Source organism: Thunnus albacares, chromosome 3, assembly GCF_914725855.1.
Source record: "Thunnus albacares chromosome 3, fThuAlb1.1, whole genome shotgun sequence".
NCBI lineage: Eukaryota > Metazoa > Chordata > Actinopteri > Scombriformes > Scombridae > Thunnus > Thunnus albacares.
The window spans coordinates 30,531,579-30,546,519 of record NC_058108.1 but is presented as its reverse complement, the minus strand read 5'-3'; the positions used below and the strand labels follow the sequence as shown (position 1 = coordinate 30,546,519).

General features: G+C 40.2%; 1 protein-coding gene across 1 annotated transcript in view; it reads right to left on the bottom strand.

Annotated features, from left to right (window-relative positions):
- Nucleotides 1-6,214, bottom strand: part of LOC122972202 (extracellular serine/threonine protein kinase FAM20C-like) — a 34,525-nt gene extending 28,311 nt beyond the window's left edge. Inside the window, exons 1-7 of the mRNA XM_044339078.1 lie at nucleotides 5,700-6,214; nucleotides 4,296-4,471; nucleotides 2,250-2,328; nucleotides 1,833-1,925; nucleotides 1,506-1,621; nucleotides 1,131-1,311; nucleotides 412-521 (exon numbers count right to left, since the gene is read on the bottom strand). Of these exons, the coding sequence (XP_044195013.1) occupies nucleotides 412-521; nucleotides 1,131-1,311; nucleotides 1,506-1,621; nucleotides 1,833-1,925; nucleotides 2,250-2,328; nucleotides 4,296-4,471; nucleotides 5,700-6,214 (1,270 nt within the window). The remainder of the gene's footprint in view (nucleotides 1-411; nucleotides 522-1,130; nucleotides 1,312-1,505; nucleotides 1,622-1,832; nucleotides 1,926-2,249; nucleotides 2,329-4,295; nucleotides 4,472-5,699) is intronic.
- Between the last annotated feature and the right edge of the window lie 8,727 nt (nucleotides 6,215-14,941).

The window sequence follows — 14,941 nt, the reverse complement described above, 5'->3', positions numbered from 1 at the left end:
TATTGAGTGTGAGCAGTTTCAGCAGCAGAAATAATTTGTAGTTTTTAGCTTTAGGTGGTTTTATGGTTTAGATGAACACATAATCCTGGCATCAGAGTTGATGCAATACTATCTGACTGAACATGACAACTGATCAGCCTGATAGACCTTTTTCACAGCATACATTTTAATTATCGCCACAGGAAAAGCACACCTAATTAATATCATTAATGGTGGTGGCTCCCATGTAGGTAAATTAGCTAAACCAAAATGAAATGCAGCCATAATTCATGTTATTATTAAACCTGTGGTTTTCCTGCTATGAAGACAAGGTGTCAAAAGTCACAACAGTGACGTGAACTCTTCTATGACTTATAAAGAGTTTAAAATTTGAATTTGACCTCTTAAACACAATGTACAGTATACACCTACTCATCAGGAAGTCCAGTATGACCATATCTATTAGGTCTACCAGTCTTGTGCCTTTGTCATATGGTGGCGTCTTTTTTATTGTCGAACAGTAGTCTGCTTCTGTCTCCCATCTGCAATAGACAGACATGATTCTTGTTAGGCAGGGAGCACATGAAAAGAAAAGACATCCTTTGGCATGATCACCCAAAAAGCATCTGTGGTTGATATGACTGGTAGCTCCTATGTCTCTCTGGTTATATTGTTGACATTTTTCATCATTAAGACTAAATTTCTAGCATTTCAATAGAAAACAATAAACATATTTCAAATAAATAGTGCATCTTTCCGTAATTCCGCCAAGCTTTAGTTCTGCTTATGCTGCTGCACAAAAGAGCTAATTTCCTTCAAAATCTGACCTACACATGCAGTATTTACGGCAGTAGGAGCTCACAATCTTGTGTTATTTATGGTAATTCTGCTACTGTCTCAAGACTCATGTGGTATAACATGAATTAATGATGATATATTGATATTAAAATGCAACACCACTGTTGCTGTAGTTTAAAATTAAAAATTGACTGAATGATAATCTTCAAGGAGACAGAAAGTTTAGGAAGATCTTTTGTTCAGCATGTTTTCATGTGGAGCCACATAGTTTAGTTTTGGGAGTCCAATGAGATCATATGTGACATACTATATGGATCAATTTACAACACAGTAGTTTCTAAAGAACTACTAACTTTGCCAGCTTGCTGCGGCTGTAGGAGCGTCTCCAGGGGGATCTCCACGACCTCCGGGACGCCAGGGATAGATCAGGCAGCATGACAGCCAAAGAGGCCTCCAGGGTCCTTGGACGGCCGCACACGGCATGCTCTGTGGAACAGTAGTACGTGCACTGGCCATAGAAACAGACACTTCCCACTAGGGGGAGCCAGAGGAGCACACAGAGGAGAGGAGAGGAGGAGGAAAAAAATAAAATTAGGATGAAAGAGGTGGTGGGTGGTGACTTGTGACTAGTGAGAAAGGAAGAACATCCAAAGAGATTCATAATCAGTTGACATATGAGGCCATTTTAAGGGAGGTAAATGAATAATGGAGGAGTACATGAGCAGTACCAGGGGAGGTAAAAAAGGTGCGGGCCAGTTTGCGGTCGATAGTGATGTCTTTGATCTCCTTGACCACATCCACCTGCCTCCCAACTACTGGAGGGACTCTCCTGTAACCCAAAATCCTGCAGAGAGAGTGGAAGAACATATGAGATGAGGACAAGCAAGGAGAGACAGATAGAGAGATAAAACCAAGAGAGAGAAGGGAGGAGAGAAGAAAATACAATACAATGCTGTGTAACATGTATTGATTGTGTGACCATTTTATCCACAATTTTGTGCTCACTACAAGGTGTTATATTGCAGTTTTCTAGATAACAAAACATAACTTGGTACCTGTCCAGGTGAAAAGCTGCAATTTCTGCATTGTGTCTCTCAAAGTCTGAGAAATAGTAGAGATTGTAATTGGTTTCTTCATTTCTCTCCTGCCTGACAGGAAAGAGGCAATGTCAAAGTACAGTGAATACAGTCATCAGCAATGTGTTTACTTCAAGTGAACAAGAGGTTGCTCTGAACAAGAGCAGGTGGGGTGTATAGGTTGCCATTCCCCACAAAATGTGACTAATATTTACTCAAACAATACATTTCTCATTTGTCTGGAGGCTGGTGGCTCCCTCTTCTTTGACTCATTTACAGCATTTCCTCGTGTCTTGTTAGATTATTTAAAGAGGATTTAAAGGATTCAGTCATCCTCGCATTTTATAAATTCTTTGTAATATGAGTAATGTGTTGGATTTGCCATGTGTGACTCACTTCATGGGTTTGAACATGGCTTGTCCATAGTTGGGAAATGACATCACCAGCTTCAGTTGTGTCCCCCCAGACTTCTGCACTGGAAAAACAGTGCTGAGAATATTACCATAGCAACTAAGCACGCAGTACAAACACACACACACAGACACAATACACCATGCTGTGACCAAACACATCACATGTTAATGGCACACATACACACACATAAAGCAAGATGTAACACAGAAAATGCTGTGTGTGCGTCATCACCAACATATAAAACAATTGAATCAATCTGTGGATAGTCACGTGTCCATCTCTGACTCTCACACACACATACACACATTTGGCTATATGGCAGTATATTGGATTACTTGAGTGATACCCAATGTTTATTATGCAATGTGTCATACGAAGGACAGATTTATACTAATGTAAGTTCTGTGTAACATTTAGATCTTCTTTACCACAGATTTCAATACATTTTCATCTTTTTTTTTAATCTGTAAATGTTCGTTACCTTCTTTTCTTTTTCTTTTTCTCCCTTTTATATATCTATATCTCAGGAGTTACTTATATCTATCCACATGCCCCTCTTTTTTGCGCACTAGTCCAAAAATTGAATACTTAAAATAAAATACTGACTTTTCTTAAACCATTTTGCCTGCAGTCATGATTGTGATCTTCGCTCTCTCAAGTTTACTCTGAAAAAGTCAGAATTACAGAGGCAAAATGAATAATCTTTTTTTTTTCCCTTGTCTATTTATTTAATGTTTTATTTTATTATTCAACTGTCCTGTTTTGTGTGCACTCCTGCCCTAGAATGAGTCACAGTAATATTGGGATCTGTAAATGGTTGGACAGGAAGAACTGTGAAGCTTTGTGCTTTTATACAAAATATAATTTGTCAAGGTTGAGTGAGAATTCAACCACATGCGATTCTTAACAACCCCCCTCACTTCCCAAATTTCTGCCAATGTTTGTTAAAGCAAGGCAATTTTTGAAAGACGAAATAAGACTTTCTTCTTCTTCAAAAGTTGAATTCATATGCATTTGCTCAGTTCAATATGCTCAGGGGGTTCTTTCTGCTCCAGTTGTACTGGTCTGGTAAACTTTAGATAGATATTGGTGCATAACTAATATTACTGAGTCAGTTTGCTGACTTTATGACTATTCTCTACTTGTGATACTGCTACACTGCATTTTACCATTTACCATTATCCAGTAATTGTCATATGTGGCCACACTGGCTGTTATTCAGCAAAAGTTACATAGTTTCCTGTTAAGAGATCAGTTTACCAATAGTAACCCAAGCCCTAATCTAAACACCAAACTTAAATTATCATTTTTCACTGAAAGGCCCAGCCAGAATGTCCTCACAAAAACAATAGACTGTCAGATGTCAGTCCTCACAACTTGAAACCAGACCACATACACAAATTGAAAAGCGTTACACTCAATATGAAGAAGTTAGTGTGAAGGAACATGCATGACTGACTGATGTTGAGATGTTTACCACATTGGCAGTGGCTCCTATATTCCTGCCCATCCTCTGCTAAACCTCCAAGGCCTCTCAAAGGCTCAGAGTAGCTTTCATTGCAGGAAGACATCAAAGTGAATCTGCATTTGAAAGGTTAACCCTAAATGGTGTCAGCTATACAGCATAATCACGACAACCCTCCTCTCAATTCTGCCGTGACCTCCACAGGTTTGATCTGGAGGTAAAAATTTGTTTTAGTTCTGAAAGATCTACTCCTTTTCAGGTTGCTGTGTCATTCTTGTGCAGAATACAGTCTTACAATAGTCCGTAATACAATAATTTGAGCAAGAAGTTCATTGCGTCACCCTCTGACTAAACAAACCCAGCTCCTGTCCTCTACTTGATAAACATCTCTCCCTTGCTTGTCTGACACCTCCTCTGTCATGCATGGAGTAACAAATGTCAGGCAATAAGGCTCTGACATTACTGTGGTGGAGTAAAACTGATGATAATACAAAAAGGAAAGATTGCACAGACATAGACCACCCAATGGGAAACACAACTCAGAAGATGCATGTATGTCAGACCTGCACTGATGATGCGGTGTGTGGCGAGCTGTTGGGTCAAAAGCTCCATGTTGGGGTCATGATGGGGGTAAAGCTGCCAGCGGGAGATACTCAGGTGAAAGCGCAGCCAGGGGGGGTGGCTGTTACTGCTGCTGTTCCACTGGACATCCTCGTACCCTTCTTGACTATCAGTCACCCTGGACAGAGAGTGAAGGGGTGGGTATGGCGTCGTTAGATGAAGGATTGATGCATTGCCGAAAAGAAGACCACATAAAAATAGTAGATGATCCTACAGACAGCACTGAAGATGGGAAGTGCCAATGGAAAAATGCAAAACAGTCCAAATATGCCATTCAGATTTCCAATAACTTCTTAAAACTTGAGTTCATGTCACATTTTTGAACGGGTTGTATGCACATGCAGAGATACTGCAGAAACCTACACTGTGACACCTTGACGCAGAAGTATAAATCAGCTTTGACACCAAGGGATCTGCTCCCTGCAGGTCAACCCATCTGGTGGAAATCTTACACGCCTATCTATATAGATCGTTTTTTCAGATGAATGGGCAGAGAAAGAGAGTGTTGAAAGCCAATTCCGAGATGCTAAAAAACAACAGGAAATTCAATTAAACAATTGTGTTTGGTTTCAAAAAGGGGAAGACACAAAGGTTGGGGAATGCATTTCTTGATTTCAAGGATGATTAAAGATTATATTGAAGACTCTATGAAATGAGCACTTACAATAGTTACTTCCTGGAAATCGGTGCATCTTCACTGATGACCCCATGCTAGTGTTCAGTATGTATAATCAAAAAGTCCAAAAGTTAATCACAGTGTTTTGATAAATCCAGCCTTTCTGCATATCCTATTAAATTACAGTGCCATTTCTCCATAATTTATAGCCCATTGGTTTAAAAGTAAGATTGATCCCTCACTAGTAGAACCAACTAAAAATGAAATATATCCTCCTTTTACCTTACTTAGTTCTTTGTGACAGTGTTAGCAAACGGTTTTTGACCACCCGATGAATGTAAGTGAAATATCCACTTTATTTGTGGCTCCTTACGCACCTAACTGCTCCACTATGTTCGACAGCTAGTCACTGACTTTGTTTGTCTGCTGTTTGGTGCAGTGGGTTTATCTGAGCTTTCTGGCTAAAAACAGCTCTCTGCTGCATCTGGAAACAAGGTTGATGAATTTGCAGGATGGAAAACCAAAACCTAAAAGAAACTCTATAGAACTGAGAGGAAGTGCAGAGTTGGGTGATAATTCTCAGTGGGTTTGTCACTACAGGCAACTCCTTTCAAATTACATTCAGTAAATTTATCAGTTTTTCAAAATAAAAATATTGATTACTTAAGTGCAGCTTTAAAGAAGAAATTTTAAACGCACAGCCATTCATTGTATAATATACAATACTGACCACATCTGGGAGCTCTTCTCACTGGCCTTGACCTTTGGTTTGACTTTCAGCAGCCAATCCCCCTCAGGAATGGGTGGGATGGGCATATTGTAAAGGGGATGGTCGAATAGTGCCACCAGCTTTGACAGCCCAGACTCCAAAGGTTCAGCTTTGCTGGCACCATCACGAACAGCACTGACTGGCATGTTCATTGAGGCATTTTTACTCTCTTTCACTGGCAAGCCCTTGTCAGGAAGTGTTTGCACATGACCTTTGGCATCCTTATTGGCATCCAAACTGGAAGAATCTCTTTGTGTGGTATCAGTTGGTGACTCAGCTAGACTACTGATCCCCACAGAGGTGTAGTTTGCACGTGCCAGGTCTCTCAGGATGTGTGTCCTGGGTGGCAGTGGGGGGTCACAGGGCTGGTGGTAAATGGAAAGAGAGACAAGTGCCAGGAGGAGGTGGAGGAAAATCGAGACGAAGGCCAAGGACAGACAGATTGTCCTGGAGCGACGGCGCATACGCCACATCATCCTACCAAGAAAAGAGTCAGAAAAGAGAGAGAGATAGAGAGGGTCAGTAGAGGTGAAAACATTAGAAAAAGAAGAAGGAAAAATGAGAGTTTTATAAAAAATGTTAGCAGAATGTTGAAGAGAGAGAAAGCCATATGGCGTAAAGCAATAAGAAGTAAAGTGGCAGCATCAAGCAAACCAAAGCCAACATAATGAAGAAAATGGCCTTAATGAATGCAATAAGGTAGCTTTTTATACTTTAATTAAAACAAGAATGTCAATCTACTTCTACCTGCTCCCATATTCATATGACCTTGTAATCAATTTACTTGAGTCACTGTATAAATCATCTTAAATATGAGGAGAAAAGGCAACTTACACAGCTTTATGTTGTTTAAAATGCTCTGTCACCCCGCTGCTGTTGTTGTTTCCCTGTTTCCCAGAAGATGGGAATCTGTCTAGTATCCAGTCAGCCTTTACCCAGTTGTTTGTACTTTTCTCTGCATCTGCTACCAGGCTCACGTTGGGTAAGGTGCCAGGTTAAAGTGATCTGGGTATTGATCAATGTGTTTACTCATCTCTTTTAAAGTGGGTCTGGACAGTAAGAACTGGAGCTAATTCTGCAGTTTCACTCACTGGAAGTCACTAGAGACAAGAGAGTGACTTTGAAAAAAGACAAAAACTTAAATGATAATGTTTATTGGATGAAAAACAGAATATATAAAGCATTGGAGTTGCTATTTGGCCGATCAGTTCAAAATGAGAGCCTGGGCTGTATTCATGAGCGACCTAAGTACACACCCATTCACAAACTTTTTACGCACTAGAAGCAGATTGAATTGATGATAAAAAAAATACTCTCTATGATGGTTTGGAATTGTTAACACAGTTTTAAAGGAACCATAAAAAGCAAATCAATACAAAATCATGTTTATTTGATGTAGAAACTGGGCTGAATGGCTACCATGAAAAATAGTGGCAGTTATACTCCAAATTCAGCAATTTCTGAAATAAGTTCTCCACCTGCCTCTGCGGGCAGGAAATCATTTTTGCACCACTTTCTTTGAGCTGAAACCTTCATTTCTGTGAGGAAAAATTTAGAGATGGAGAATCTGTTACCCTGGACACACACTGTCATTCACACTCTAAGTCACTCTGTTAAAGCAGAGGTTCATTCTTTTCTATCTTTGAATTGCTGAAAAAAGTGGCAATGTGGGCAGCAATACAGAGGTCTGGACCAGCTTTATTTCCTAAGACAGGTTGATTCAAAGTTTTGGTTAGATTAGTTAAATAATAGAAATACATACAGAGAGTCAGAGACGAAGGATTAGTCAGTGTATTTCTGACAGTGTTTTACACTGTATGTGCATAGACAGTAAATTATTTGCATTCTGTGAGAGGTTTTTGAAGAAGCAGGCTTCATAACCAGGCAGTGGGTGAGACAGATGTTTCATATTCTGTGCGTGTTTTGGTGTGTTGGAGACTTTGATTCAGGCATCTCAGACTTCATGGAGATTCCCGCAGGATAAACTGTTCCTGTGAAGTATGGCTCTTTAAAGTCTGTGTGTGTGTGTGTGTGTGTGTGGAGGGGGGTATCTACATATTGAGTATGTGCAAGCAATACACACAAGATTTGAGAGAGTTTAACAAAATGCGTCTGTCATACCCATGTGACTATCTGTATATTGACTGTGCAATGAAAAAGGATCACCTTTTCTAAAAATCGACTGACTAAAGAGAATAAATAAGCGTACGACAGCTCAGGTTTATTTTAGCTGGCAGGATGTCTCGGCGAGTCTCTGTAGAGGGTTCACACAGATCAGGACATCGATGGATGTTTGTTGGCTTTCCAAACAGAGATTTTAAAAGTTTAAAGGCCTTGATCCAGAAGAAGGCAGTTTGCCTGATCTTGATTTCTTGTAATAAATACATTTGTGTTATGAGTGTGTGGCTTTCCCATTTAATTAGATGTTAAAGGTGTTACCAGTAAAATGGGACATCTTAACAGAGGCAAACTTAGGGTGAACCTGAACCTAACAAGGGACCAAAGGAGAAGATGGTTGAAATAAGGTGAAACTGAAAAGTTTAATGCTGGTTTTGAATTAGCATTTTTAGCCACACTAGCACGCTTGCAGCTCTTTGGATGGGAATGTCGGTCAGTCGACATTGCTGACTCATCTCCAGACTGAGTTGTGGTAGCATCTCGGTTCAAGCCTTGCAGCTTGTGGGACTGGTTCATATTTTATATGGTTCTAAAGGTTGTCAACACCATTTAGAATTAAAGTGCTCAAAATGTGTTGTGACCCTCTGAGCCACTATCGGGATGCAATAATTTGTATTTTCTTCACTTTCTTATTTTCGTTGACACATTTGATAGGTGAAGCAAATAGTTCTCGAGGATATTTTTAGCCTTCAGCAAGGCGATGAGAAGAATCAATCAGATAACGAGATGCCAGCAGCATCACAACTGTCATCTGAGTGTCTTTTCCTCCAATCTTTTGATTTGTTTTCAGGTTACCTAACAGCCCTCGGGGCCTTTTTACTTTTTGCTAAGTGTCTTACTTTTTGTCTAATGCACTCTTTCTGTCTCTGTCCCTTACTGATGTATTATAAACAAGCTGTTTCAGGCTTGATCCACACACACACACAACAGTCATCTTTTATCTCTTTACTCTTGCTTCATTTCACCATTTCTCTTCCCACCCTCTTCCATTATCCCAAAACTTATGGTCCCCTTTTATTTCACTCAAGATAAGAGCTAATGAAACACACAGCCACAGCTACTGACGGCCAAAATGTGAGCTACCTCATACACACACTCGCAGAAAGACACAAACACACATATTAATATTGGATTGTGTTTCTCATTTCTCAATAAAAAACAGCCCACTTGAGACGTTCAGATGAAAAATTTATCCCCCCCCTCCTTTTTCTAGTCTGCTGCTGTCCTCCGTCACCCTCCGTCTAACTCTCTGTATCCTTGACTGTTGAAATCTCTTCATTTTCTCTCTGTAGACTCTCAGAAACCCAGCTTCCTCTTTATTACCGAGTCCCTTTTTTCAATACCAGCTATTGAATTCTCTGAGTTGTTCAACCACCTACGGATTCCTTCTCTCTTAGGCTACCTCCTGTGTCTTGCACTCACGCACACACTCAGGGAGGCTCCAACCTTCCACCCATCATCGCAGGTGGTAAGGAGGTTGCTAAGATACGGCACTGAGCTTTCCAACACAGAGAGATGCTTGGAATGAGGACACAGTGTGACGGTGCAAAACTGTTTGAAGTTCAACATCAAAAGTTAAAGTGCTAATATATGGTATTTCAATATTAATAAAACAATTTTTTTCCCACTGCTTATTGCCACCACCCCTGCACATCTTTTATGAGTTAGTATTTTTTTGTTAATTTAAAAACACTTGAACTTTAGGACCCCAAATTCTCTGAGAAAAAAAACAAAAAACACAGATGACATGAACTCTGTACCCTTGGATGATCTGTTATCGCTGTGTTGGTGTTGTTCCTATGACATCATAATTAATGTTGCTCCAGGACCATCAATGCAACTGACCAACCATGTTGTTGTGATCTCATTTCGACTCGGGGGAAAAAGATCAGAAAATACAAAAGTGCAGCTCCTTTCCTGCTCACATGCATACTTTATGCAGTCGATATTGAAATGAATCAAATCGGAAATCAAATCACATTGGGACATTGGGTTGTGGGTTCAATGAGAAAATGAAAATAATTACAGTAAATATAATTAACTGGCCCATGATGTGGAATTTGGCTTAAACGATTACCTATGTAGCTAGCAGTATTTGCCCAGGATTAACTTGCATGTTTGTCCTGGGCCAAAGTTTTCATATTTATTTAAGACATCTGTTTTAAACTTAACAAAACATTTCCTTTTAATACAGAGTTTCTAGAGGACCAGAGTAGAGCTTGTGAGACACCAGGGTAGACAGCTGTGGATGGAGTGTCGCTCACCTCGGATGGTTTTTGCTGGGGTTTCACATGTCTGCTTTCTGAGTCCCTAACTGTACCTACCAAGAGTGGCTTTCACAGCAGAACATACACTCACCAAGAACTTCATTAGGACACTTTCTTCTCTGTCTGTGCCAGTCATCTGTGTCCATACATGTCATATTTTGCAAGGAGACACAAATTTTTAGTGGAAAAAGGGGAAGAGAGAGTGTAGCCAATGCACTGCATTAACCTGGCGATCAACAGTAATGGATAAAATACAGCAGAAATGTAGCTTTGGTGTTGGTTTGGGTTCGTGTCTCAACTTTGGCAGCACTTGTCTTTAAGACAGGGGTGTGGGGGCGGGTTCAGGTCCAGTTTTAGGCCTGGGAAGACCTCAAACTCAGAGAAGTTTACCATCATGAAATTGCACTCAAACACCCAATAAAGTCATAAATAGCAGAAGTACAAGTTGTCACGTAGTAGTTCAACAACTAATGGACAGATGGCAAAGAATGTAGTAGGTTAAGGAAAATACTCATAATGTAGCAATCAATTTACTTTCTTTTTTCAGAGCTTTCAGCCACATGTTGTGGTCTTCATCAAGAAATGGCCGGCTCAGGTATCATCATTTATGTGATTTAAGTACTGAACTTTGGTTAAATATCCCCATAACTTCCATTTTATTATTGTTATGTGAGTAAAGGATTGTAGCTGGATGTAAGTAGTGATAAATGTAATGTCTAGACTGCTAACAAGGACACTTGTTTATTCTTGGCTTCTACTTTTTACTCTGCATCCTGCTATCGCATTTCCACTGGTCCATTTCATGTAATTTAGTTACTAGTGATGTATGATCGTGTTAACACAATCTTCTCCTATACCTGACTTAGTGTCATTATCCTGTATCTCCCTAACCTGCTGCCACTCTCTCAGTGGCTCTCTCGCTCTCTCTTCCTGTGTTTGTGTGAGTGAAGACAGGTGTGTTGGAGTCAGAGCAGAGCTGCACCAGCTGCACCTCATCTCAGTAATCAAGCCTTCTTCAAATACTGAGCCCTGCCACTTCCATTCTGCCAGGTTGTAACCTCTGCAGTCAGTCTGTGCTTTGTGCCATTTTTCTTGCATAACCAGTTTTCTAGTTGTTTCCTATTTTTTCCCTTATCCAACCCTGTCTCCTGTTCTCCTCCAGCCCCTTGTCTCATCAGCCCTGCTTCCCTGCCCTGGATCCCTGCTCTTCCCAGCTTCAAGCCCAAGCCTCAGCCCCAGTTTTCCAGCTACCAGCCCAAACTCCAGCCTCAGTTTCCCAGTTACCAGCCCAAGCTTCCCCAGGTCCACATTTGCTTTTCTCCAGCCTTTGCAATAAATTAGAGGTCGATTGATTAATTGGTTTGGCCGATTATTCAGCACAGATAAGACATTTTACAAACTATTGGATTGGTGGAACTTGGGTCTTAGCCGGTTTCTATGCAGGCTGCACCGGTCAGCCAGAAGTAATTAATCAAACCACCTGTTCAAGCATAGACATGTAGAAAAGCAATACTTCCACCTGCTTTGTCCACAGTCTCCCAGCATGTTTTACATGACCACAGTGCGCTTGTTAAGCTAATAGCAAATTGTTACGAACAAGCTAAAACTAAAGCTATCCATCTCTGTTTATCTTAGTTTGCCACGAATCTTAAAATTTGGCAAACTCTTGTAAACTTAGCTACTGGCTGAGACAGCAGCCCCGCCTGCCTCAGTGGTACCTGCAGTAGTGAATCACATCAGCAGCAGACGGAGGAGGACGACAGGAGGAAAGACTGATAGTAACTGATGTCTGTGTTCTTCATTCTCTCTAAACTTCACTTCTCTGGGAGGACCACTGCAGCGACACCACAGTGATCTTTTTTTTCCAACGCCAACTATAAAAAAAAACCCTGATAAGATGCAGATCACCACATCAATGATTTGTATTGGAATTAGGGACATGTGTGCAAGACATTTAACATTTTCCACTTGTAGTAATGTGTCCCTAACTAAACTTAAAGCTCACACAAGCCTCTTGCACGATAATGAGACTTCTTCCATTGCACTGATGAGAGCTTTTCATCATTGAGACTGAGCAAACTACCGGAGGCTTTAGTGTGACTCTGTGGCTCTTTGTATGAATATTTAACAATGTCGAGGAGACACAGGGAGAGGGAGGAGATATATAAAGAGTGTCTGAGGTGAATTATGAATGAGATGCATCACAGGGGTAACCATGTTTACTGACACAGGACCTACTGGATTAATCAGCCAAGCAAGTGAATCCAGATGAAAGCTAACAGTGTTAAGCCGAGCAAATCCAGATGTATCCGTCAAATCCGTTTCAATCATTAAAAGTTCTGTAGATGCAGAAATTTAAAGTAGATGATTGTAAGCAAGCGATGCAAAACCTGAGTTCTTTCTCAGTGTCAAAAATACAAAGAAATGATTTGTGTTGTTGAAAGGGAATTTCATGCCAACACTGTGGCAAGATCTAAGGACAGAGATGAAATCTGGCAGAGTTGCAGGTGTTTTGTAGTGACAACACCACAAAACTGGCTGATGTCAACTACAGGCTATTTCCCTCATAAGAGAGCAATTCTCAAAATAGCATTTACTGATTACAATGAAATACAGGGTGGTGGACCAGTATACAATAGCTAATTATGGATTGTCTCTACTGCAAATGTTCTCAAAACATTTCTCAACAGAAAAGTCACTGACCCATGAAATTTTGGGAAGTTTTGGGAATGCAACATCCCTCTCTCTCTCTGCAAATGTTTCCTGTTTGTATCCAAATGGTCATCTGTCCAGTAAATTCAAAAATGTGAAGAAACCATCTGTGGTCAGGCAATGGTGTTTTTTTGCAGGCTAACCAAGAAGTTGGCCTCTGCCATGAATGCATTCTTCAAACATCACCAATGCTCAAAACATGTTCAGTTTCAGGCTAATATATTAGCTAATATAAATTAGACTACATTTGGTCATTTGTACATGTAGAGTAGAAAATGGAAAATTTAACTGAAAAGAGATTTTTAAAAATTAGAGGTAGCCTTTAGGTGGGCATGAATATTTTGTGACAGACCCACTGTGCAATTTGTTGGCTTACATTGTTAGGGTTCAAATGTACAAGGATACTTAGTTTCTTTTAGTTTATGCAATAAACATAACAAAATTTTTCAGGCATTTTAACCAAAGTCACTCATACTTAAAAAGACAACCAGGATTGGATAGAGACACCAGAGGAAGCAAAAGGAAATGCACCTCATCAATATTCGCATAATTAACCATCTAAATATGTGACTGACACGTGGAGGTGAAGAGCATGATATGACACAATATGATGTAAAATAGCCTTTATTTCTAATTTGGGTGTGTCTAATTTGATGCTCAATCATCAGGTGACAGACAAGTAAATCATTGTCACTTGACTATTTCCTGCAATTAGACGTGTTTGAGTGTGAACAGAGAGAGAAAGTAGTGACAGAGAGATGATTCTCCTGTTTGTGAGACCAGGGTGCAGGCTGACCTGGTTTGGGGTCATGGTGTTTGGGTAACTAATGGTGAGGTTGACGTTGGCAGCTTCTGCTATTCTGACAACAACACTGACCCTTTTCCCTCCACTCCTGGGTCAAAATGCCCTCTGTGCTGTCATGGTGCAAGAGGCACACTTTATTACATCACATTATATGTCTCACGCTTTACACACATCATGTTTTTCACTTTCTAAAAGCTGCGGTGCCACTATTTCAAATTGAGCTTTTCTTGTGGTCAGCTGTGGATTACTTACTTACTACCTTTTACATTCTGTTTCAGTACATGTGCTCTGAAGCTAAGTGTATTTTGTCCTGGTACGTATGTTGCATGTTGTAAACCGTTTATTAAATATTTGTTTGCTGCTTAAGAAAACGGTTACCGAAAAAATAAGAGATATATTTTGATTAAAAAAAAGAACATTTCCCAAAGGCAAGTCTATAAAGGTGAGTCAGAACAGCTTTTTAAAGATGTCAACAGATCTTAAGTCCAAAAGGAGATGATTCCAAGTTTAGGAGCAACCACCTCACTCCAGTTTTAAGCTTGGAGCGAGGAACAACCAACAAACCCTGATTAGTAGACCTTACTGGTAATATGAGTCTACAGTTGATCTCTAATAGGCAGGTGCCTGACCATACAGAACTCTAAAAGTACAGAAATCACAAGACTCTTGAATAAGATTCTGCAAAAATTCCTGACAAAGGTTAACGGTAACCGTTGACAGTGTGCAAGAGCTTTTTTTTGTTTTGTCCTCCTACACACCTGTCTGTGAACAGATGCGCAAAGACAACCTTTCATTGAGACAGATTTTAACTGATGTGTTAATGCAGTGATGCGTCTGAAATGGCTCGAATACACTGGAGCATCCGTCATTGAACCACAGAGCAGAAAAGGCGGTCTGGGTGTAGCTAAGGTTGGTTTCAATGAGGAACTCCACAAAGACATTTCAGGAAAACTGACAGTGAGAAACATTTCCCCAAAATATGTCAACTGCCTTCACAGGAAAATAACATTCAAATAGCAACTTTCTTCAGTTTCTCAGGGAAAACCTGCCTCATCCGCCCTTCATCCTCCACTCTGACAAGTCCCTCACACTCCATCATTTACTGTTTTTCCCTATGAAGAAAATCCATGTCAAGTACATTTGGGAGCCTCTTTGTTAAATCTCCTCCTCTGTGTATTTCTTATGCACAAAACATATTGTAAAAGGAAGCTGTTGGCATTTTATTCTCTGTGTGAAACATT